The sequence below is a fragment of the Desmodus rotundus genome, chromosome 1, assembly GCF_022682495.2.
Source record: "Desmodus rotundus isolate HL8 chromosome 1, HLdesRot8A.1, whole genome shotgun sequence".
NCBI lineage: Eukaryota > Metazoa > Chordata > Mammalia > Chiroptera > Phyllostomidae > Desmodus > Desmodus rotundus.
The window spans coordinates 121,739,054-121,760,599 of NC_071387.1; the positions used below are offsets into that span (position 1 = coordinate 121,739,054).

The 21,546-nt window shown below is 54.0% G+C and overlaps 2 protein-coding genes across 7 annotated transcripts; one reads left to right on the forward strand and one right to left on the reverse strand.

Moving 5' to 3' along the window:
* The first annotated feature begins 348 nt into the window (after window positions 1–348).
* On the forward strand, window positions 349–3,033 carry MOSPD3 (motile sperm domain containing 3). 2 transcript variants are annotated; one of them, XM_045204486.2, is made up of 6 exons: window positions 349–603; window positions 902–1,169; window positions 1,405–1,480; window positions 1,701–1,930; window positions 2,520–2,684; window positions 2,807–3,033. In XM_045204486.2, the coding sequence occupies exons 2-6, from the start codon at window positions 965–967 to the stop codon at window positions 2,836–2,838; spliced, it is 708 nt and encodes a 235-aa protein (XP_045060421.2). In that variant the 5' UTR covers window positions 349–603; window positions 902–964; the 3' UTR covers window positions 2,839–3,033. The 2 variants fall into 2 exon arrangements, with proteins under 2 accessions (XP_045060421.2, XP_024427319.2); XM_024571551.3 differs by having other exon boundaries at window positions 349–500.
* A 2,959-nt stretch (window positions 3,034–5,992) lies between these two features.
* TFR2 (transferrin receptor 2) lies at window positions 5,993–21,212 on the reverse strand. 5 transcript variants are annotated; one of them, XM_045204638.3, is made up of 20 exons: window positions 21,156–21,212; window positions 20,451–20,628; window positions 19,970–20,030; window positions 19,471–19,723; window positions 19,183–19,369; window positions 14,461–14,601; window positions 14,282–14,393; window positions 14,075–14,197; window positions 13,553–13,669; window positions 13,283–13,422; window positions 12,770–12,933; window positions 11,865–11,984; window positions 11,382–11,464; window positions 11,237–11,300; window positions 11,080–11,147; window positions 10,917–10,993; window positions 10,740–10,824; window positions 10,426–10,671; window positions 9,914–10,054; window positions 5,993–6,791 (listed from the first exon to the last, which is right to left on the reverse strand). In XM_045204638.3, exons 3-20 carry the CDS (start codon window positions 20,000–20,002, stop codon window positions 6,504–6,506), a joined length of 2,442 nt encoding a protein of 813 aa, XP_045060573.2. In that variant the 5' UTR covers window positions 20,003–20,030; window positions 20,451–20,628; window positions 21,156–21,212; the 3' UTR covers window positions 5,993–6,503. The 5 variants fall into 5 exon arrangements, with proteins under 5 accessions (XP_045060573.2, XP_045060575.2, XP_045060572.2 ...); XM_045204640.3 differs by having other exon boundaries at window positions 20,451–20,625; window positions 21,156–21,178; XM_045204637.3 differs by having other exon boundaries at window positions 21,040–21,160.
* Window positions 21,213–21,546: the final 334 nt, after the last annotated feature.

Consider the following 21,546-nt stretch of genomic DNA (forward strand, 5'->3'; position numbering starts at 1 on the left):
AACACAGGACTGAGACTGGAGTCCAACTAGTACTGCGGGCAACGGCCTGGGTTGCTGCAGAGGCTTCTAGGAGAGCCTGGGATTGAAACGGAGAAAGAAGGCTTCTTTGTGGGCTGGGATTCTAGCGATTTGGACGGTCTCAGAGCGCGGAGGAGAAATAAAGCCCGCTCTCCTGCTCGTCCGGGTCTCTCCAGGGCTGGAGTTCTGGATAGAGACACCAGTAGTTTTCTGTCGCTAGGATCCTGCCAATCCCCTCTTAAATGTACCAATCGGCTTATATTTATGGCGGAAACAAGGCCGCCCTGGCCAATGACAGGAGCCGTATGACGGAAGTGCCCAAACGGTCTTTTGGGCAGACGGCAGCCTATGTCTGGTCACAAATTTGATTGGCAGGTGCTGTCACCAGGAGGTGAACATTGTAGCACCAGCGGCGGATCGGAGGCGGAAGCCCAAAAGAGCGCGGGCCTAAGCTCAGGAAGGTGTCGGAGGCACAGAAACAGGTCTCTACGGGGCAGGCGGCGGACAGGGCAGCTCCTGAGGAGACCGTTGCGGCAGGCGGAGTCCCGCCCGAGAAAGGGGCGGAACCCCGGGTTCCCGGAAGGGGTGGGTCCTGGTGGAGCGGGGCTTCTGGAAATGTTGAGCCAGACGTGGAGATAAAGCGGGAATAGGGAGCCGCAAGGGGCGGGGTTTACCGGGTGGGCGTGACTATCAAGGTGGGGCTTGGGGCGGGGCCTAAAGGGAAGAGACACCGCTGAAAAGGGGAGGGTTTCAGAGGCCAGGGCCTGGTCTGCAGGAGCCTGATTTAGTAGATAGAGTTCCAAGGCGGTGGCGGCGGTGGTGGCATCGGTCCACAATGACCCCACAATCTCATCCATTTCCTTTCACCCCTCCCGCCTCCCAGCTCTAGACTCCAGGCCCTGTCCCCCGAGCTCAGCCCTCCGATGTCCCACCGCCCAGAGCCTGCATGCGCCGCAGGGCGCCCCAAGACCAGGAGCTGGTGGGTCCAGGAGCTCCTGGGCGGGGGTCCCGGGGCGCGCCTCCTCCCTCGGGCCCTGTTGTCCCGGTCCTCGTCTTTCCCCCGGATCTAGTATTCAGGGCGGACCAACGGAGCGGACCCAGGCAGCTGCTGACCCTCTATAACCCCACGGGAGCTGCGCTTCGCTTCCGAGGTGAAGGGATGGGCACCTCCTGTTAGGAGTCTGGGAGCTGGTGGCAGGATATTGGGGGCCTCTGTGGGCTGGACGAGTCAGATGAATATGGGCAGATGTGCGTCCTTGGTGAACTGGAAGAGTCATGTGGAGCCCTGGGAGTAGAAGGCAAGGGGACTCTAGTGTCCCTTCATGGGAAAGGCTTGTGTAGGGAGTCTGAGGCAATAGTAGGTCTCTCTGTGCCTTTATCCCCCAGTCCTGTGCACAGCACCTGCCAAATACACAGTGTTTGATGCAGAAGGATATGTGAAGCCTCAGTCCTGCATTGACATGTGAGTTGGAAGGGTGGGGAAGCCAGAAGCCGCTGCTACCTTTCTCTGAATAACTGCGCGGTGGTCTAAGGTCTCAGGCCTGTCCTCTTTAATCCCCCTCCCCCCCCACACTCCATCTGCAACCCTATGGGAAAGTTTCCTGGGAGGGTGGGGCCTGGATCCACTTGGATCACTGCCTCTCACTTGCTCTCAATGGGCCTCTCTTCTATCTTGGGACCAGTGTGATTCGCCACGTGGCTCCCATTGCCAGCCACTATGATGTCCAGGACCGCTTCCGCATTGAGCTGTCTGAGGAGGGAGCTGAGGGCCGAGTGGTGGGGCGCAAGGACATCACCGCGGTTCTGAAGGCTCCAGCCTACCCCATTGAACTTCAGGGACAGCCTGACCCAATGCCCCACCCAGGGCCTCCTTCCTGGACAGCACCACCCACAGCCAGACACCTCCCTGAGAGTGAGTTGGGGGATGGGAATTCTTGAGTTCTGTAGGGAGGGAAGACCTAGCATTATCCTAGAGGTGAGCTCAGTTGGAGTTGCAGAGAGAGGTCTTCTGATTTAGTCTTTTGCTTTTCGATGGAAACATTCCTAGAGTTGAGATTTTATATCAGGTTAGGGAATAAGCAAATTTTTCAGTTTCCCTGTTTTCTGGCTTCTATTTAGATGGAAAAGTTCTTCCTTAGCTTTAACTTCAGCACTTTCTATCATATTCCAGCTCAGTTCAGTTCCATAAGAAACCTGTACTGAGCAATTATGCCACACCAAGTTGTATGCTGGGTCTGGAAGATGGAGTTTCCTGCTGACAAATATGTACACCGAAGCCAGTAATCAGGAAGAATGAAGAGAGAGAAAAAATGCTAAGGGACCAGAGGCGAGAGGGTTTCTGTGGCTGTGGAGACAGAGGCTCCGGGAAGGAAAGGACGCTTGCAGTGTGCTCCTGGAGGGCAATAAAAAGTGTCCACACCTTCCGTCTTTAGCCTCCTCCCTGGAGGACCTTGGGTTGGGAGGAGTTGGGGCTGGAGCTTCTGACAAGCCTTGTTTCCCAGAATCCCACCCACAACTGGCCACCAGCTCCTTCTTCCTCTTCTTGCTGACGGGCATAGTCTCTGTGGCCTTCCTGCTGCTCCCACTCCAGGATGAACTCGGCAGCCAGCTGCCCCAAATCCTGCACGTCTCCCTGGGACAAAAATTGGTGGCAGCCTACATCTTGGGTAAGCGCAGTAGCGGCGAGGGAATCTGGGCTCCAGAGAAAGAGGGGTGGGGACTGGGAAGAGGGCTTCCAGAGCTCCAGTGCTGCTACTACAAACTTACTCTTTCTTTGTCCCCTCTGCAGGCCTCCTCACCATAGTCTTCCTCCGGACCTGAGTCCCCTGCTCAACCTCCACCCCTCTCCCCAGGCAGGGATGTGGACGAGAGACAGCCACTGTGATGCTCATACCTTGCCTCAACGCCTACTCCCTTATTAATGCCACTCCCTTCACCCCTGACAAAAAATACCCAGGGATTTGTATTCATTTTCCAAGTTGAATAAAATAAATTTGCAAAATTAAATGTAGGGAACATGCCCTTTCCTTGTGCTTCTTTTCCTCCAGTTCCTCCTACTCCCATCCCCAGGGAACCCAGGCCCCAGGGCCAGGGAAGAAGCCCAGTGAGGATTTGAAACACCTGGGTTCTTGTTCTGGCGCTGCACCAAAAAAACTGTGACCTTGAGCAAGTCCTGGAACTTCTCTGAGCTTCAGTTTCTACCCACTAAATGAAGGAATTGAAAAAGTTAGTTCTTGATCCCCGCACCGCCCCCTACCCCTGCCTCTTTGGCAACATTAGCTTGTTCTCTATCTAATGGACCTGCTTCTGTTTTGTTTTGTTTTGTTTATTCATTTGTTTTGATGGTTAGATTCCACACGTAAGTGAAATACAGCATTTGTCTTGGTCTTTGACTTATTTCACTTAGCATAACGCCTTCTGTGTCCGCCCGTATTTTCACAAATGGCAAGGTTTCGTTCTTTCATGACTGAGGAATACTCCGTGTGTGAGACTCGGTCTGTTGTGGCTGCTGGAAGATTATCAGTTATTCCAGCTTTACTCTGGGCGCCTTGGGAGCTGCCCCACTGCGAAGGGAGTCTTGTTCTCCCACACCTAGAGCTGGTGCCAGTGGGATGTAGCCCTGCCATTGTGCAGAAAATGGCTCTACAGCCTGTGTCAGGAAGTATGAGAGGGTTCGTACCATAGCCCAGCGAATCCCTCACCCTTCCTACTGGGCTGGCTGTGCCCAGGTCCCCAAAGTGGATTTTAGGTATCATACAGTAATGATGCTGCTGGTATCGGATGTGAAAAGGCCTGTTGCTGGTGGGATCAGGAAGGCTTTCTGGGGCACAACTGTAGGATTGCAAGGAGCTTGGGAAAACTTATTTGAGCAATTTTTTAAAGAAAACAGTACTTGCAGAAGTTCAAGTGGGTGTGTATTCGTTTTCTGTAACTATTCTAAGGATTTACCACTAATTTAGTGGCTTAAAACAACACAATTTTATTCTATAGTTCTGGGAGTCCGAAATCCAAAAAGCGTCTTCTGAGGATAAAAGCCAATGTGTCAGCAGGGCTGCCTTCCTTCTGGAGGAACCAGAAGAAGATGTTTCCTTGCCTTTTCTAGATTTTAGAGGCCATCTGCATTCCTTGGCTTGTGGCCTCTTCCTCCATCTTTCAAGCCAGGAGTGGAAATAACAAATGATTATTGTTTAAAATCACTTAAAAAAAACAAAACAAAACAAAACCTAGGATTGTAACATTTTTAAATCTCTGACACAGACCCTCTGCTTCTGTTGTCACATGTACTTTATCTGTGATCTTCCTGCCTTCTTGTACAAGGACAGTCCTTGTGTTAGTTTGCAAGGGCTGCCACAGACTGAGTGGCTTAAACAACAGAAATTCATTTCTTCACAGTTCTGGAGGCTGGAAGTCCAAGATCAAGGGGTTGGCAGGTTTAGTTTCTCCTGAACCCTCTCTCGTTGACTTGCAGACAATCACCTTCTTGCTACATCCTCCCACAGTCTTTCCTCTGTGCGTGCGCATCCCTGGTGTCTGTGTTGTTTCCCTGTCTTATAAGGACACTACTCAGATTGGAGTAGGACAGACCTTAATGGCCTCATTTTAACTTAATGACCTCTTTAAAGGCCCTATGTCCAAATACAAACATTCTGAGGTACTAGGGGTTAGAGCTTCAACATACGGGTTTGGGGGGCACATAATTCAGCCCATAATACTCCCCATCTCAAGATCCTACACTTAATAACATCTGAAAATCCTTTTTGTCACATAAGGTAACATTCATTCAGTTTTGGGGGATTAGGGCGTGGACCTCTTTGCCCAGACCGTTATTCTGTCTACTACCGGGCACAAATGGACAAGGTGAAGAATGGCTGAAAAGCCACTTTAGAAGGTTTGTTCTGTGCGTGTCAGGGAAGCAAACAGACGCGGAAGGTTCTGGTCCCAGTCCAGTCTCCTGAGATCTCACCAAGCCATGCTCAGGGGGCTAGGGAGGGAGCAGTTTCATCCTGGAACCCAAGCCATAGACTAAGGCCTTCAAGTCCCACATCCTCAGGATGTGGACAGGACTTCTCATACCATACTGGGAGTAAGAGAGGACCAAGGAGCCCGAGAGGCAAGCCCTGGGGTTTCTGCAGCTGCCCTGGAGTGACAGCCGAGGCCACAGCCTGCTGAGACCAAGATGAAAGGTAAAGTGGTACCAGCAACCCTTGTAATTCTCTGCCCTCCTGCAGCTTCCAGCTCACAGGATGAAGATTGGCCAAAGGGGACCTTGGCAGCAAGAAGTCCCAGGCTGGGCCAGTCTAATGGGGGTTTGAGCACTGCAGTCTCCCAAGGCCCCGTGCTCAGGGGGTCCTGTGTTTGGGGTTAATGCTCCATGGTCACTGTCTTTGACATTCTTAATGATTCTACCCTTTGGATTTATGTTTTGGAAGTGGTCTGATGGGACAGGGGAGCATGTGCTAGAGTTCTGCCTCCCCGGGATAGGCTCTTGACTTCTAGATTCCTGCTCCCACCAGGGGACCATCGCCACCCGCCTTCCCCAGCAGGAACCTGGGTGCAGGCACAGGGAGGGTCCAGGTCTAGGTCAGGGTCAGGCACACCTGTACCAAGTTGTGGGGCAGAACCCAGAGTGCCTATGGGGATCTGTACCCCAGTATTTCCCCATCTGAGGGATATGGACACTAAATAGCAAGTTAAAAAAAAAAACCATTATGACAGATTGGGTGACTGTGGAAGAAAGAAAATGGCTTTGGTGTTGCTTTTTGAACAAGAAGCCCTGCGTTTTTGTTTTGGCCCAGAACTTACAACACGTGTGGCCCGTCCCTGGTCCCAGGAGAAGGTACAGAGTCAGCGCCCCATCCCATGGTGGTGTTTGGAGAAAGGGCACTCCTGATTTCCTTAGACAGATTCCTTCCTTAATAACGAAACATCTCAGAATTTTCCCCATGGAAACAGCATTCCCACTTGCATCCTCTCTGGCCCCTTCTACTTAAGACCTGGGGAAGGTCTTGAGTAATGGGTGCTTGGGTGGGATGAGGGTGAAGAAGCATAAAGGTGCTTATAAACAACAGATGCCCACGTGGTTTATTGAAGTTTAAACTCCAGCCCCTCTTACCAAATACCACGTGTTGGCCATAAGGTCCCAGCCATCTCTCCCACCAAGAAAGCTCCCCAGAGCCTAGGAAACTTTCCAGAGTGGTCCCTAGGTGTGAGGGACCCAGCTCCTGAAGAGGAAGGGGCTGTGAATGATGGAGTGGATGCCATCTGATTAGCTGTATGATGGTCCCTTTTGGAAGGCACTGTTCATCTACTCCTACGCTGGAGAGCCAAGGGGTGTGTGGGTATTTTATGTTGGACCCCTAGGGACACTGGAAGAGCTAATGAAAAATCGGTCAGCAATGAGAGGTGTTGCACAGTCACCCAGAAATCGCTCAAGTGGGAAGAGCAGGAGCTCTTGGCCTGGGGCAGGGGCATGTGACCCTCCCCCCTCAGAAGTTATTATCTATGTTCCAGACATCCCCGCTGAGTGCGTTGGCGGCCCCCTGAAGCGTCCAGGTGAGCAGGGCCAGCTGGCGCCTGAAGCGGCTTTCCTGGAAGCCCAGGCCAGGCATCACCCCGGCAGAGGAGGCAGCCCCCAGGGCCCCAGAACCGCTGGAGCGCAGCAGCCGCACATGGTCTAGCAGAGCATCCAGCGTGTGATCTCCACGGCCCAGGAAGATGTGGCGGAATGGAGAGTCAGCTGGTGACACGTACTGGGACAGGAAGTAGAACTCCACCTGAGCAGAGAGGGTGATCAGGTTGAGGGTCGGGCTCTGGCCCTGAGTGAAGGCCTGAACAGCAATTCCAAACCGATATTGGAACCTAGTACCAGCTAAATGAACACAGTTGAGCAGCTTAAGTCCCACCTCCCTTTGGCTACCCAATCAGGAATGGCCTCTTTGGAAGGCACTAGTAACCTTGTAGGAATTGTCTTCCAGCTGTGTTTTGGGTTGAATTCTTTTCCTCCCTTAAACCTCAAAGTCTGCATTTAGGTCTCCCCAGCCTTCCCTTCTCACCGTTCACTTCCCTGCCTAGAACCTCAGAGAACAGTCTATGGTCCTGCTGTTCCTAACTTCCCCACACCCCAGACATTCCACCTTACCTCTGCCAATGTCCAAAGCCCCAAGTCAAAGGTCAAGGGGACAGCCCAGTCCTAATGAAGTGCCCGACTCTGTCCTCACCCTCTGACTCAGATTCTGTTTGTCTGTCCTGACATGGCCTTGCTCCTACTCCAGTTCTCCTCCCACCTTTCTGCCAGCCTCTCTATTTCCTTCAGCTCGCCTCTGTGGGCAGGCCCAAGGTTTAACTTCTACCTTCTGCTCTTCTCTTTACCTACAGTCCAATGGTTTTCAAATCTGGCTGCATATTAGAATCACTAGGGGAAGATATTTAAGATATTACCACTGCCTCAGCACCACCCAGCAAAATCAGTCTCCAAGGGTGGTCTCACACCCTCATATCTTCTTAAGGCCTCATTCATACAAAAGCCCATCCATGTTCTTAACTTCAACCAGGACCTTGTGGGGACAGCTGGCAATTCTACTTGATAAATCATTTACTAGAACCCTGCCCCCCAGCCTTCTGGGCCTCCTCACTGGGGTAGGGGGCACCTGGACACAGCTTCACACATGTGGGCACCAACATCTCCCAAAACTTGACCCTTGCACCCACACTCCCTCGTGAACACCATGGTCTCCCTCAGATGCCAGGCTCTCAGCCTCAAAGGTGAGCGTGAGTGGGTGAGCACAGACTTTGGAGTCAGACTGCCCGGTTTCTACTACTTACTGAGATCTCGGATACATTACTTAGCCCATCGGAGCCTCGGTTTCTGTGTACAAAACTAGCAACCTCACAGAATTTGGGGGACTCCTGAGAAAGTAAAGCCCTAGCATGTGGTAGCCCTTAACAAATGGCAACTGCTATGATTCTCGTCTTCTCTCAACACCTAGTCTGTCCATTTTACTTCCAAATGTCTCACATCGTCCAGCCGCCTCACCCACAGGTGGCATATGCTGCCCTCTGCCACCCCCACCCAGAGCTCAGTCATCACTAACATCATTCTCTCTTCAGGCCATTTACAATTCTGGCCAAATCCTTCCTAACACTCCACTTTGCTCACATCACCTCCCTGCTCAAACACCTTCCTTGATGCCCCGACCCTAAAAAATCAGTTCTCATCCTGATATTTAAGGCTCCCCCTAGTTGGTCCCTAACTCACTATCTGGTGCTCCTCTCCCCTCACAGCTTCTTCACAGGGCCTCTGTTTGGGCTCTGCTGGTCCACACACCGCTTACAAGTCAGGCCCTACTTCACTGCTTCATTCTTATTCTCAGGCTCTCCACCCTAAAACGTCCTTTACTTTCTGCACCAACTCAAGTTCTGTCTGTTGCGCAAGACCCATGTCACAGCCTAAAGCAGGGGTCAGCGAACCTTTTCTGCAAAAAGCCAGAGAGTAATTACTTTAGGCTTCTCATAATGTTTCTGTTGCAACTACTCAACTTTGCTGCTATAGCACAAAAGCAGCTGCAGACAATATGAAAACCCATGAGCATGGCTGCACTGCAATAAAACATTATCTACAAAGAGGCAGGCCAAGTTTGTCCCCCTGGCTGTAGCTTACCAACTCCTGGTCGAGAGCCAGGAAGTTCCCTGGGTCTGGCCTAGCCCTGTGTTGCAGGTTCTGAAATACTGAGTTTTTCCTTTCCAGCCTGAATCTGAATCCCTTGATCCCCTGCGCACAGATGCTTTAATCTCCTGCGGGGAAACTTCAGGGGTGAGGTAAGGGGGGAGTCTTTTTGTGTTCCTAGAGTCTGGCACAGCAGGAACTAAAGCAAGATCTGTGCGTGCGGATGAACCATGCCCAATCTCCTGTCTCACCACACGGTCACAGTCTCAGTGGAGAGGACAGAAGGAAGGGGAGACGGAGAGAACAGGAAGGGGAGAAGGAGGAAGAGGACACTGAGGAGAGAGGAGAGTGAGAGAGACCAGAAGAAAGGAGCAAGTATGAAAGAGCAAGAGGGGTGACTCTATGAACAGAAAGAAGGAATGAGTAGTGTCAAGGGAGATGGGCAGGAACCCAAGCAGGAAAAATGAATGGGGGGAAAGAACTCGAACCTGCAAGGAGTAGATTTGTTCTCCCCAAACTGCATGTGAACACTGTGGGTTCCCTGCTTACCCCATATTCAGTGAGGACAGTCCTGCTATGATTTTGCCCTATAGACTTTTCCCCACTCTTATAGTTCTTACCTATTCATTTCCTGAGACAAAGGGTTGCCACGTTGAGTTCTTGGGGTGAGGACATGGAAGGAAGAGGAGGGGTTGGAACTGGAGGTGGGGTGCAGATAGCAACGTACTAAAGCTAAGCAGGACAGATTGCTCAGGGAATAAGATCTAGTATCACTTTCAAGTGACACCTCCTCCAAGCAGCCTTTCTGGGTTTTGCGCATCTCGTTGCCAGAAGGAAGAGAGCTCTCTGTGCTCTGAATTTAAGACTTTTGCATCTCCAGTGCCATAACCCTGTGACTCTTGTACGGTAGGCCATTGTGAGCTTGCCTTTTCTATCCAGGGTGGTGGGGAAGCAGTGTGGGGGACTCTGTGTGTGTGTGTTGGGGGGCAGTGCCCCAGTCCTGACATGCTGGCCAGGTGACTGTTGCGAAGAGACTGGCCCTCCTGGTCCGTTTCAACACTTTGCCGGGCCTGCCTCGGTGGTCACTCCAGCCTGGCCTGTGAGCAGTGTGCGTCCAGGACTGGAAGTGACCCAGGACAGCGATCAAGAGAACATAGAGAGGTCAAGGAGCAGAGAGGAAGGAGCTCGCACTGAGAGGTTGGGGATGGGGGAAGGGTAGAGGCAGGACCTCACCCGCATGATGCGAACGTTGTACATGCGCATCAGCCTCTCATCGCTGCCCTCTGAGCTGTAGATCTCCTTCCGCAGCTTCTCCGCCGCCCGGATGTAATCTCCCCGAGCAGAGTACACCCACTGGAGCGTCAGTCCGCGGGCCTGAGGGCAGAGGCGTGGGTTGGGGTGGGCTGCAGGAGCCAGGACCAGGCCTAGGATTGAGGTCAAAGGGCTGGGGGCCGGGCTGAGTCTGACAGGAGAGAGGTGGTATAGGGGGACAGAATGCTGGGGCGGAATGAAGGGAGAGGGAAGACCTGTGTGGTTGCGGGTGCGGAGGTAAATTCGGGGGGCTTGGGAGGGGCTTAGGTGACTGGGGCAGGAGTAAAGGGGCCAGGTTGCCAGAGAGGACCTAGCCTCACCCCTCCCAGGAGAGTGGGGGTGGGAGGGACCAGACAGCCTGGCCTGGGCAGCACTTTAAGGGGATATAGTGACCCCCAACCCTAGAAGCCATGAGCGGGGTTGGCAGCTTGGACCTTGAGGTCCCCAGAGAACTCGTTGAGGCTTCCGATGTGCCTGAGGACCACCTCCCCGTAGCGGCCAAAGTCGAGGGGCAGCAGGTGATCGTGACTGAGCCGGATGAGGAGTAGCCCTGCAAGCTGGGCCACAGCCTGGGCCACGGCTGGCAGGCGGCCCCGCAGCGCCTTGTGCAGGTTCTCATACGTGTCGTCCTTCGTGTGCAGAAACGGGTATGCCTGGCCTTCCTGCAGGGACAGAGGGTGCTGGCGCAGGGGCATGGTGCCGACAGGCTGAGGGGCTGCTGCTCTTGGGCAGGGCCAGGGAGTCTCACCTCCACAAAGGAGAACTCGATGGCAGGAACCCCCGCAAAAGCAGTGAAGGAATAGGCACTGCTGTCCATCGGCAGTGGCTGGATCCTGGGGTTGGGCGGCAGTTAGAGCGCTCTGTGGGTTCAGGCTCCTCCCACATCACCCCCAGTTTCCCTCCCTCCCACCTTGTCCTAACTTACACCTCTGCATCCCAGCTCTGATTGTTGAACAGCACCTGCTCGTAAAGGGTCTGCCCGCTGTGGTTAGGAGAGTCCACCTGAGGGCAGGGTTGGGGACAGGGTCAGGCTCCGACCGCCCCTCCACCAGCTTCCTTCCATTCCCTGCTCCTGGCTAGACTCTTGCCTGCTTTACGATGTTCTCGATGAGGCTGATCAGAAGGGGGCTGGTCTTGGCGTGGAACTTGGCATCCCCTGCAGAGAAGAAGGCCAAGGTCAGGGCTTGATCCCAAGGGCAGGGGTGCACCTGAGGGGGTCCAGATGGTGGCATTGCCCCTGCTCACCTAGTACGGCGTTGTCCAGGCTCACATAGACCACGGCTTTCAGGTGCAGCAGGCTGAGGTAGCCCTGTGGGTTAGGCAAATGGAGTATGAAGCCCCTCCCTACATCTCCCCACTGCCTACCTACCTCCCCAGGACCCCACATTACCTCCAGCCACTCTGTGGAGCCTACACTCCCAAAGTCTCCTCCATCCCAGCTGATGAAGAGAAGACTTCTTCGAGGCCGGAAGCCTAGGGACAAAGCAGGGGCGGTGGATAGGCTCAACTGAGGGCCAAGCAAAGACCCCCTCTTTGTCTTCCTCTGCCCTGGTCCCCTGGGGTCACTCCTTCCTTCTCATCAAGCACCCAGCCCAGCCCACCTCACCTGGGTCTAACTCCAGCAGCGATGGAGATGGCTTACACATGGGGTTTCCCATTTCACCTGCCCTCAGACCCTGGACTCTTACTACTTCCGTGTTTAGAAAAGGAAATCAGAACGCAGTCACTTTCCCAGGGCCACACATGACATGAGTGGCCAGGTTTGGAGCCCAGGTCTGAGCAGCCACACTCCAGCCTGTGCCACTGATTGCCTCTCCGCCCCATTCTGACTCAGGCCACAGCCCTGGCTGCCCGGCCCAGGCCCTGACCTTACCATTGCTCACCATGGAGGAGAAGGTCCGCACCAGCTCCAGCAGTATGGCGGTCCCCACAGCAGACTTGGCTGCTCCAGGGCCCCACGCATCCCTCTGGGCCCCGATGACAACGTAGTGATCTGGGGGAGGGGGTGTTTGGGTCCACCTGTTACACTGGCAGCACCCAGAGGCTTCTCCCTCCACCCTGGAAGGGTAGGCGCTCACAGGACCTCACCAGCATTTCTCCAGGCCCTCAACCGGTCTCTGTTTCAGCTGCTCACCCCCTGCTGTGACTAAAGAGAGTGCCCCTCCTCCCTTTGGCCCTGCCTGGATGATCTGTTACTTCAGCGGGGTGCCTAGGGTCATTCCTAACTCCCTTACCTCCCAGGCCTGCCATGTCTTGCTGTTTGCCAGGTGTTCCTCTTTTAAATCTCTCTACCCTTTCTCTACCCCTGCTCCAACCACCAGCATCCTCACCCGAGCCTCATCACAGGATTCCCTGCGCCACTCCGTCAGTGCTTATAGGTACCACACTCTTCTTCCACGGTTGTTCTTGTGACCCCATTCTTCAGCTCAAGAACCACTTTGATTCCCCACTGCCATCCACATCTATGCTTGCAAGGCTCATCTACGTGATCCGACCTCCCTTTCATGCTATAACATCACCCAGCTTATGCTTGTTCACCTCCAATGCTAGACAAATCACGACTGCAAAACGGCCCATTCTGTTTCTGACCATGTTGGACTTTGAAGTCTCACTACTACCCTCCACAGTCCCAGTTCAGCCCCAACTTGCCAGACTCCCTCCCCGCTAACCCTTGCCATACCTTCCACTTCAGTCAAAGCCACCTCCCTCCTCTGGGCCCCATCTCTCATCAGGGTTTATAAGCAGCTCCCCTCCCACAGGCTGGGCAAGCAAACACACCTGGCTCTGATCGGCCCTCCATGCAGCCAAAGATGTTGCTGATGGGAGTGGAAGCCCTGTGGTTGTAGACCCCTAGGAGCAGGCCTGGCCCGGGGCCCAGGCGATAAGGGGAGCCTGGGAGCCGCCCCTGCCATTCCTGTGGGGCCACAGGCCCGCCAATCTTCCTGGAGAGGTGTGGGGCAGAGAGGGTTGGGAGATGCAGACAGGCTCAGGCTGTAGAAGAGCCCAAAGCCCACTCTTCGCTTTCTCTTCCTCCCGCCATCTGGCTCCTGCTGTCTCCCTCTGCACCCTGCCTGAGGGGGCAGTGTGGTCAGGGCTGCCCTGGGCAGTGGTGCAGGCTGCATCCGGCTCCAGGGTGCCGGGTGAGGTGGGTGTGACATCAGCAGGAGCTCCACTCACCAAACGGCAGGCTTTGGCAAGAGGCTGTGCCCCTCAGGAGAGCCACCTTTTTCTAGTTCACCCAAAGGCAACTCGCAGACTTGCCTCCTCTCCTGGTCCCCACACGCCCCTCACCTCAGCAGGAGGGAGGCAGTGTCCGCACTGATGGGCTGGGCTGGGATGCTCGGAAGGCCTGAGGACTGGACTGGTGGGAACTGGGTTTGGTTGAAGGAAGGGAAGCCAGGTGTGTAGGGGTCCCCAGTTCCCAGGTGCACCTGTGGGGTGAGGGGTGTCCACTCTGAAACTGTGGGCTAGGCTCTCAAACAGTGTGCCAGCCTCATCCCAGGCCAGAAGGGGCAGTCCCGGGGCCTTAGGAAAGCACTGCTAGCTTCCCCCCAGACTTACATGTCCGTACACAGCCCGGTCGCTGGACAGGCCTGGCTTGTGTGGGTTCTGGGAGAAGTCAGCTGGGTCGGGGTATATGAGAACTCCTTGCGCCCCAAAGTCCTGGGCACTGGCCACCTAGGAAAGGAAGGGGCTAAAGGGCTCTTTCTCCCAGAGAAAACATTTATAAGGGCAGGGAAAGCAAGTAAAAGTGCAATGACACGCCCTTCGATCTGCAGGTGTAGATCCAGAGAGGCTGTGGGCACCACCGGGCCCGCATCTTCACGCCCTCCCACAGTTCCTTGGCAGCCTCAGACCCCGCAGTACCCAGTATTTCCCATGTCTCTGTGCCCCGTTCAGGACCTCCTGATTTTGTTCGCCGCCAACGCTGCCTTACCTCCCACTTGGTTCTTTCTTTTCTCCCTCTAACACCCTTCCTAGACGCTTCCCACGTGCCACTCTCCGATCTTGGGGTTCCCTAGCCTGCACCCTCCCCGCTGCGCTCCATTCTCCCCTCTCCCACCCCCATCCAGGGACCCTCACCTTCTGGGCAAAGCTGATCACCCCCAAGCGCACCAGCAGGAGGCGCCCTGCCGGCTCCACACCCTGGGCCCGCAGGTGCTGCAAGTCCTCAGACCGCCCGTAGTGGGCGTACACCAGCTCTCCCTGAAGATAGGAAGGTCGGTCAGGCGTGCTCAAGGCATTCCTTCTCAGCCAAGAAGGAAAGGGGGCGTGGCAGGAGGCGCTCACCGTGGCGTTGCCCGTGGCGCTGTAGGGACAGTAGACGTCGGGGTCCTCCAGCGGCAGCTGCTCCCCGGGCCTCCCGGCCTCATCGACCCAGTGCAGGGTGTTGGGATGAGCCCTGAGGAGCGGGGATAGTGAACCACCCGCACCCCACGCGCCCCGCCCCTCGATCCTCACGCACTCACCGGTCTGGGAACTGCAGCCCCACGTAGTGTGTGTCTGTCCACACGTGGTCCATCTTCTGGCGAGAGAACTCAGCGCGGATGTCCTGAGCCAGGGCGGCCATCCCGGCTGAGCCGGCAACCCTTTCCCGAAGGCTGGTTTGCCTGAGCGGGGAGAGGTGGAATTGGTTGGTGCACGGGAGGGGAGAAGGGCCAGGACTTCTGGGCTCCTGGAGGAGACGCGGCGGGTGAGGGGGAAGGATGCCAGATAAGTGGAATGACCCTGGGTCCTGGGCTGTGAGGGGCTCCCAAGCCATCACCATCCATCCCATCACCACCAGGGCTGTGACCTGTCGTCTCTAAGGTCTCCTTATGTTTAAAACATTAACTGCCAATAGCTAGGGGTCCTGTCCACCATTCCTTAGGTTCTTCCTGGCTCGCGCTGAACTTCAAGCTACTTCCTCTGTCACACATAAGCACTCTGCCCTGTGCTTTGTCCCAGGCACCAAAACACTTTTCTTCTAAAGGGCTAACTGGCAGAGACAGGACCCTCCATCTTCCCCATCCTCCACCTGGGCCTCCTGGACATCTGACACCAAGGTTCCCAGTGCAATCATGGAGTCATGGGTCTCACTGGAGACCTCACCCTCCTTCTTCCCTAGTCACCACCTACCTGTCTAGCAAGTCTATTGTCATCTGAACCCTCCCTGTTCCTCCATCTCACCCCTGCCCTCCACTGGCCTCCCTGTCAACCAGGTCCACCTGTGCTATCTCCATGGCAAGCGAACTCCTCCGTCCCCAGCATTATCACTAAATACCCTTTCTACCCCTGGCCTTGGCAGAAGCACCACTCTCCCTTGAGAAGCCAGGTCTCCTATGGGGCTCCTGATGGTGGCTCAGGTTCACATTCCACTGGGGCTTGGAGTGGAGGCACGCTCCCGGCCCCACTGTTCACATTTCTGACCTCTTCTCCTCTGGCGAAAAGCTTCCCTTTGAAGCCCGCGCCCTCAACTCGCCCATCCTCTGTTCTTCCTCGCTGCTGTTATCTTCCAGCCCAGCGATTTTCAACTGGGGTGGCACAGAATATTAGTAATTAGTTTAAGTGTTCCATGAGAGGAAAAAGGTTGAAAATCACTGTTCTAGCCAGTCACTTGTCTGCTTTCATTGAGGACTCTGGCACCTGGCTTATTATTTTCATCTTCACACCATGAGCCACTAAACTTCCGCACTGCTTCAAAATCCAGGTGGACACACACCTTAGTCTCAGCCACCACCTCTCACCTCTCACCTCTCACGAGGACTATTGCAATCCAGGGTTACAGCGGCTTTCTCAGTGCCGTTCCTGCCACCCCCCCCTCCAATCCCCATCCAGGAGCTCAACTGTCCGTTTAGAAAAGGAGCCACACACTGGATTCCTACAGAGCAGTAAGGAACAATAAACCAGATAGACACGCTGCAACACAGTAGCCCTTGAAAACACTGTTAGGTTAAAAATGTTTATCAAAATTAAAAGCACACACGAGGCCTGACTGGTGTGGCTCAGTTGGTTGGGCATCATCCTGGGAGGCAAGGGGTCCCTGACTTGCTTCCTGGTCTGCCTGGGTTTCCCCCGTTCTGGCTCACATGGGGAAGGGGGTGCGCGTCAGCTGATTGATGTTTCTCTGTCTCATGGACGTTTCTCTCCCCCTCTTTCTCCTTCCCACCCTCTCTCTCTAGAATGAATCAATACAATCTTTTAAACATAAATAAATAAAAGCACACACTAGAGGTGGCTATATCTGAACACTAACTCTTAGAGTGATATTTTTTATTTTTACTTTCTTTGTATTTTTTCACGTTGCTTACATTTTAAAATAATAAATGTATAGCATTTTATACAAACATTGGAAAAACCTACACATGCACATAAAACATGACATATATGACAAAGCTACATGTGTGTTTAAAGGCACACATCAAGCACATTGGATGAGCTACTTTTGAGAGAGCGGCGTGGGGAGGAGCACTCAGGGACAGGGAGGCAAATGAAACAGGAAAGCCCTCTCACCCTTGGTGACCAGTAAGGATACCGGGCTACGGGCTCAGGGGCATGATGAACTCCATTCTTTGCACCTGACCTTAAAAAGGTCCCTCACCCCAAATCTGATCATGATACTCTATCGTTTGAAGCTTTTTAGTTCTCACTTATTCCTCTTAGAATAAAATCCAAAGAAGTTCATGTAGCCCATCAGGCTCTTTTCGCCTGATCCACATCCACCTCAAAAGCCACATGGACTTTCTTTCACTTTCTCCACCAGGCCGCCACCTTCCTGGCTCAGACCCTTGCATGGGATATTCTTTGGCCTAAAATCCTTTCCACCTTCTCTTTGCCTGGTGACCAACTCACCCCTCAGCAGCTCCAACTTGTCACTTCTCCAAGGAAGTTTTCCCTGACCCCCAAACTAAATTAGGATCCCTGCGTTCTAGTCATTCCTCACGTCTTTACTTTTCCTTCCAAGCCACGATCCCAGTAATACTTGTGCAGTCATGAGTGTGATTGTAACTTCAGTATTGATTTCCTCTAATAGACTATAAGCTCCATGAGGGCAAGATCCAGACTGTTCTGTTCTCTGCTGTATCGCCTCCAGCTACTCAGCCCAGAGCCTGCCACATAATAGATGCTCAAAATATTTGTTGGATAAATGAATCAATGGCCTCATCAGTGTCACCTCCAGTCCAGCCACCCACTTCCTTGGCCACACCTGGGATCTTGTCATTACCTAGAACTCCATCTCCAGAATATTTATCCATTGAGGATTTACTTACTAAGTACCGGGCACTGTGGGAGGGGCTGGAGACTCCAAGAAAATTAGGACAGAGTTTATCAGATAAATCTTAAAATCTCCAGAATCCTACTCTCCTCTCTGACTAGAGTTTTACAGGTTCCAGCTTACTCCACTGCCCTCACTATACCTGCTCTTCAGCCTTACTGAGTATGCCAGACTGTCCAGTTTCTCCAAGCCTATCATCAGCTCCTGGTTTCCCTTCCCTTCCCCATCCAAACCAGAGTCACTTCACTGCTTGCTACCCTCTTGCCTCCTTGCCCTTTGACGGCATCCACTGGGTGACACCTCACCCCTAGACCTGTCAAACCATCCACCTGCTCAGCCCGTACCTATCCTGCCAAGTGTGACTCAAGAAGATGAAAAAAAAAAAAACCCTCATGTTGTTGATGTCACAGATTTTAGGTCTCTTAGCAAGGCAGATACAGCGATGTCGAGAGTGATCATGTTTAGTCCTGGCTGGTGTGGCTCAGTGGATTGAGCGCCACCCTGTGAACCAAAGGGTCTGCGGTTCGATTCCATGTCAGGGCACATGCCTGGGTTGCAGGTCGGGTCCCCAGTAGCTGGCACACAAGAGGCAACCACACATTGATGTTTCTGTCCTTCTCTTTCTCCCTCCCTTCCCCTCTCTAAAAATAAATAAATAAATAAATAAATAAATAAACCTTAAAAAAAGAGAGTGATCACGTTTAGTGTTGCTCTCATGAAGAAAAGGCAATATGTTAATACAAATTACTACATAAACATGGTAAGAACAATTAAATGATCATCTCCATACATTCTGAAAAAATATTAGAAGGAAATTCCATAACTGTTCCTCCTTTCCTGATCATTAAAAATAAAACAAAAAATAAATTCCAGCCCTGGCCAGTATGGGCTCAGTTGGCTGAAGCATCATCCCATAAGCCCAAAGGTTGCAGGTTCGATTCCTGATCACAGCACATACCTAAGTTGTGGGGTAGGTTCCTGGTTGGGATGAGAGGCAGCTGATCAATGTTTCTCTTCCTCTCTCTTTCCCTCTCTTCCCCCTCTCTAAAATCAATAAGCATGCCCTCTGGTGGTGGGGGGGAACCCCACAAAACTCCCAGTAAGCTAGGAGTAGAAGGAAACTTCCTTAATTTGCTTTTAAAAAGCTTTCCAGAGTCTGCAGCAAAGTTCACCCCCCATAACAAAGTATTATGAAAACATTCCTGTGACAGTCAAGAAATAGGTAAGGATATCTACTGTCATCGTCACCTAAACGCATGTCCTCTCCAATTCAATAAAAAATTAAAGAGAAATGAAAGGTATCAGCATTGGAGAAGAAGCTATGCATCTCTCAGTATGTATAGTTTATATGATTTTCTACTTAGAAAACCCAGGAGAAGCCACTGAAAAACTATTTCTGACCTAAAAGAGGGCTCTTGGTGGCCTGACCTCTTCTGTGGACCTACCTGGCAGCTCCTCCCCAGCAAGCAAAGGTGACTTCAGCACAAGAGAAACACTGGCCTGCTTGTGCTGTGCTGTAGGCGGCACGCTCTGCATCTGTACGGCTTCTCTCATAATGTAGATGGGGGATGGTCTGCTCCCACGAATGGATTTCCTTGCTTGTTTTTCTGATCCCTGATTCTGATACCTCTTCTCAGAGCCAGCCCCCCACCCCAGCTCCCTGCTGCCACAAGTCAAAATCCAAGCTCCTTAGAGTGGCATTCAAGACTTTTCAGAACCCTCAGAACTTAAGCCCTCTGCAGGTTCATCTTGGCAACTGCCCTTCCTCCTCTCAGCTCCAATGCCTGCTGTCCTCCCCAGGCCCACTGAGCAAGGAGGCTAGGGAGGCAGGTGGAAGGACTCAGAAGGGAGACCATGATACCAGGGTCCTGGGAAAGGAGAAGAAGAGGCGGCAGCGGAGAAGATGAGGGTTTCTGAGGAATAGGATGACCCCTACCTGATGGTGTTCTCCAGATTCCCCTCCCCGAGATGCTGCAGGAACATGGCCTGGAGGTCGCTCCAGTACAATGTGCCTTGGTGGGTGTCCGGGCCTGGCTCATAGTTCACATCCTCATTGACCACCAACACGTCGTTCCCGCATGCCTGGCAGGATCCTCGGAAGGCCACATAGCCCAGAAGGAAGGCTGGCAAGTGGCAAGATGGAGATTCTCCTTGTGCCCCTCCCTGGACCCCAGAAATCTCCCCCAGCCCAGGCCCTTCAAGGTGGGGGCAGAATGACTCTCACCCCCAGTGAAGATCAGCAGGGCTGTCAGGGCCAGGTAGGCAGCACCCCTTCGTCCTGCTGCCGCCCAGAGTCCAAGGTTTTGCCGCCTAGCTTGAGTGCCCAGGGGCTCAGGGCCCCTCAGCTCCATGGCACAGAAGTGGACTGGTGGCTCAGCAACCTCCTCCCTGTCTTCCTCTTCGTCCTCTGGGCAGCCCTGCTGGGTGCCTTCCACATGCTTGTAGATGGTCTGAGAGGGTCGTGGGGACAACCTTTTCTGTGGGGAGCATGGTGGGCATGAGATTAGGGAAAGAGGTTTGGGGGGGCAGGGAGGGACCAGGCAATAATAGGGTCAGTGACTTTGGGGTACCAAATGAGCACAAGGCAAGGAAGGGGGTCCTGACAGGCAGGTTGGAGGGGAAAGATTGAGGGGGGAAGGGGAGGGGCAAGCCTTGGGGTTTGGGAGGGGCTGCAGGGCCAAGAGAGGAGGCCTAAGGTGTTTCCCGACCCCACTCAGTCTTACCGCTCCCTGGAGTAGACCCCAAAGCGGCTCCATGCTCGTGCCCCCTCCTGAGTCCTGCAGACTGTTCCCCACCCCCAATGATAAACCGTTTGTGGGAGCCCTGTCTGGGCCCCTTATCAGCCCTGGCAGGCAGCCTAAGCTCTGGCGTTTCTTGCTCCCCCCAAGGGTGGGGGCACAGCCCTGACCTCAGTCCAGCCTTCCTCACATGGCCCCGCAGCCCAGGCTAGAGGAGGAGGGGTTGTCCCCCTCCCCTGCCAACCCTTCCACAGTCCCACTCCTGCCCCATCCCTGCAAAACAATCAATTTTTGACCTTGGGACAGACTTTGGTCTCCCAGTTCCCATCAGGAGTGGGGGAGGGGTAGTGATGGCTGGGGAGGGTGTAGATATGGATGCCCCCACCCCTCTCCTGCTTCCACCCCTCCCAGTGTCCTGGGGACCCCTTCCTAGCTCCCCACCTTGAAAATCTCTGCCCCTCCTCACCTGGCTTGCAGGCCCAATGCCCAGGCCTGTATCACATTAGTTGTCCTCTCTGTGTACCAGCCTCTGTGTGCAGCTAAGCTGGAGATGCAGCAGTGGTGTGACCTGGGGGCTTGGTCTAGCTATGTGGGTGTCTTGTCGCATGAGAATCAGACTAACATTGGGTCTCAGGCTCCTACTGCTGGGGAGGGAAGGGTACGAGTTGTAGCACATGGCCAGGCAGGACGGGTGGGTGCTCCAGGGTGAGGGTCCAGGAGTCAGGGATCTGTGGGTCAAGGCCCTCAGGCAGTGGTGGAAAGAGTCCTGGCCAAAGTGTGGGCAGAGCTTTGTGACCTTGGACAATTCCTGGTCCTGTTTGGGCACTTCTGCCAGTTTCGTGACGAAAGGACTTGGACCACACGGGTTTCTACTTCTTTTGGGTCTGGGGACTCAAGGAACCATCACTGTCACAAACCGCTAAGTTTTACCCACAATTTCAGGCAGGGGGCGCAGGTCCCCAAGCCCGGCCGGGGACCCTAGGACACTCAGTTCTGGAACAGAACGGCTCAGGGGTCTTGTGTGGGGATCACCCCTAGGAAAACCCAATTCCTACCCAAGATGGATGAAAAGTTCTGATCTGCTGGGGCGCACCGGTGTCCGAGTCCCCGCCCCATTCCTGTCACCGCCAAGAGCCCCAGGACGGAAGACAGCCGCGTAGCCCAAGCTCACCTCAGTTGCAGGTCCACGAGTGCTCCAACAATGACTCTCCAGCGCCCAGCGCCCCGCCCACCCAGGCCCACCCCTAGCCCGCCCACTCCTGCCCCGCCTCTGGCCCTGCCCTGACCTCGGCCTTCCCCAAGCCGCAGCCCCTTCTCTCCTGCAACCCCTTCCCACCCCAGCTGGGCTCCTCGCTAGGCGACTTATTTTGCGGCTCTGCCGGATCCTCGCTGAGTGATCCTCGCTGGATCGCGGCACATTTCAAACTTGAGGCATGCGTAGCCCCTCCGGCTCCTCCAGGCCCACAGACCTGGCCCGGTGTCCTCCGTGGAATCACAAATGGATGCAGTGTTGCCCTTTGCTCGCCAACCCCCAGGCCCCTGCACCCACTCCCCACCCCAAG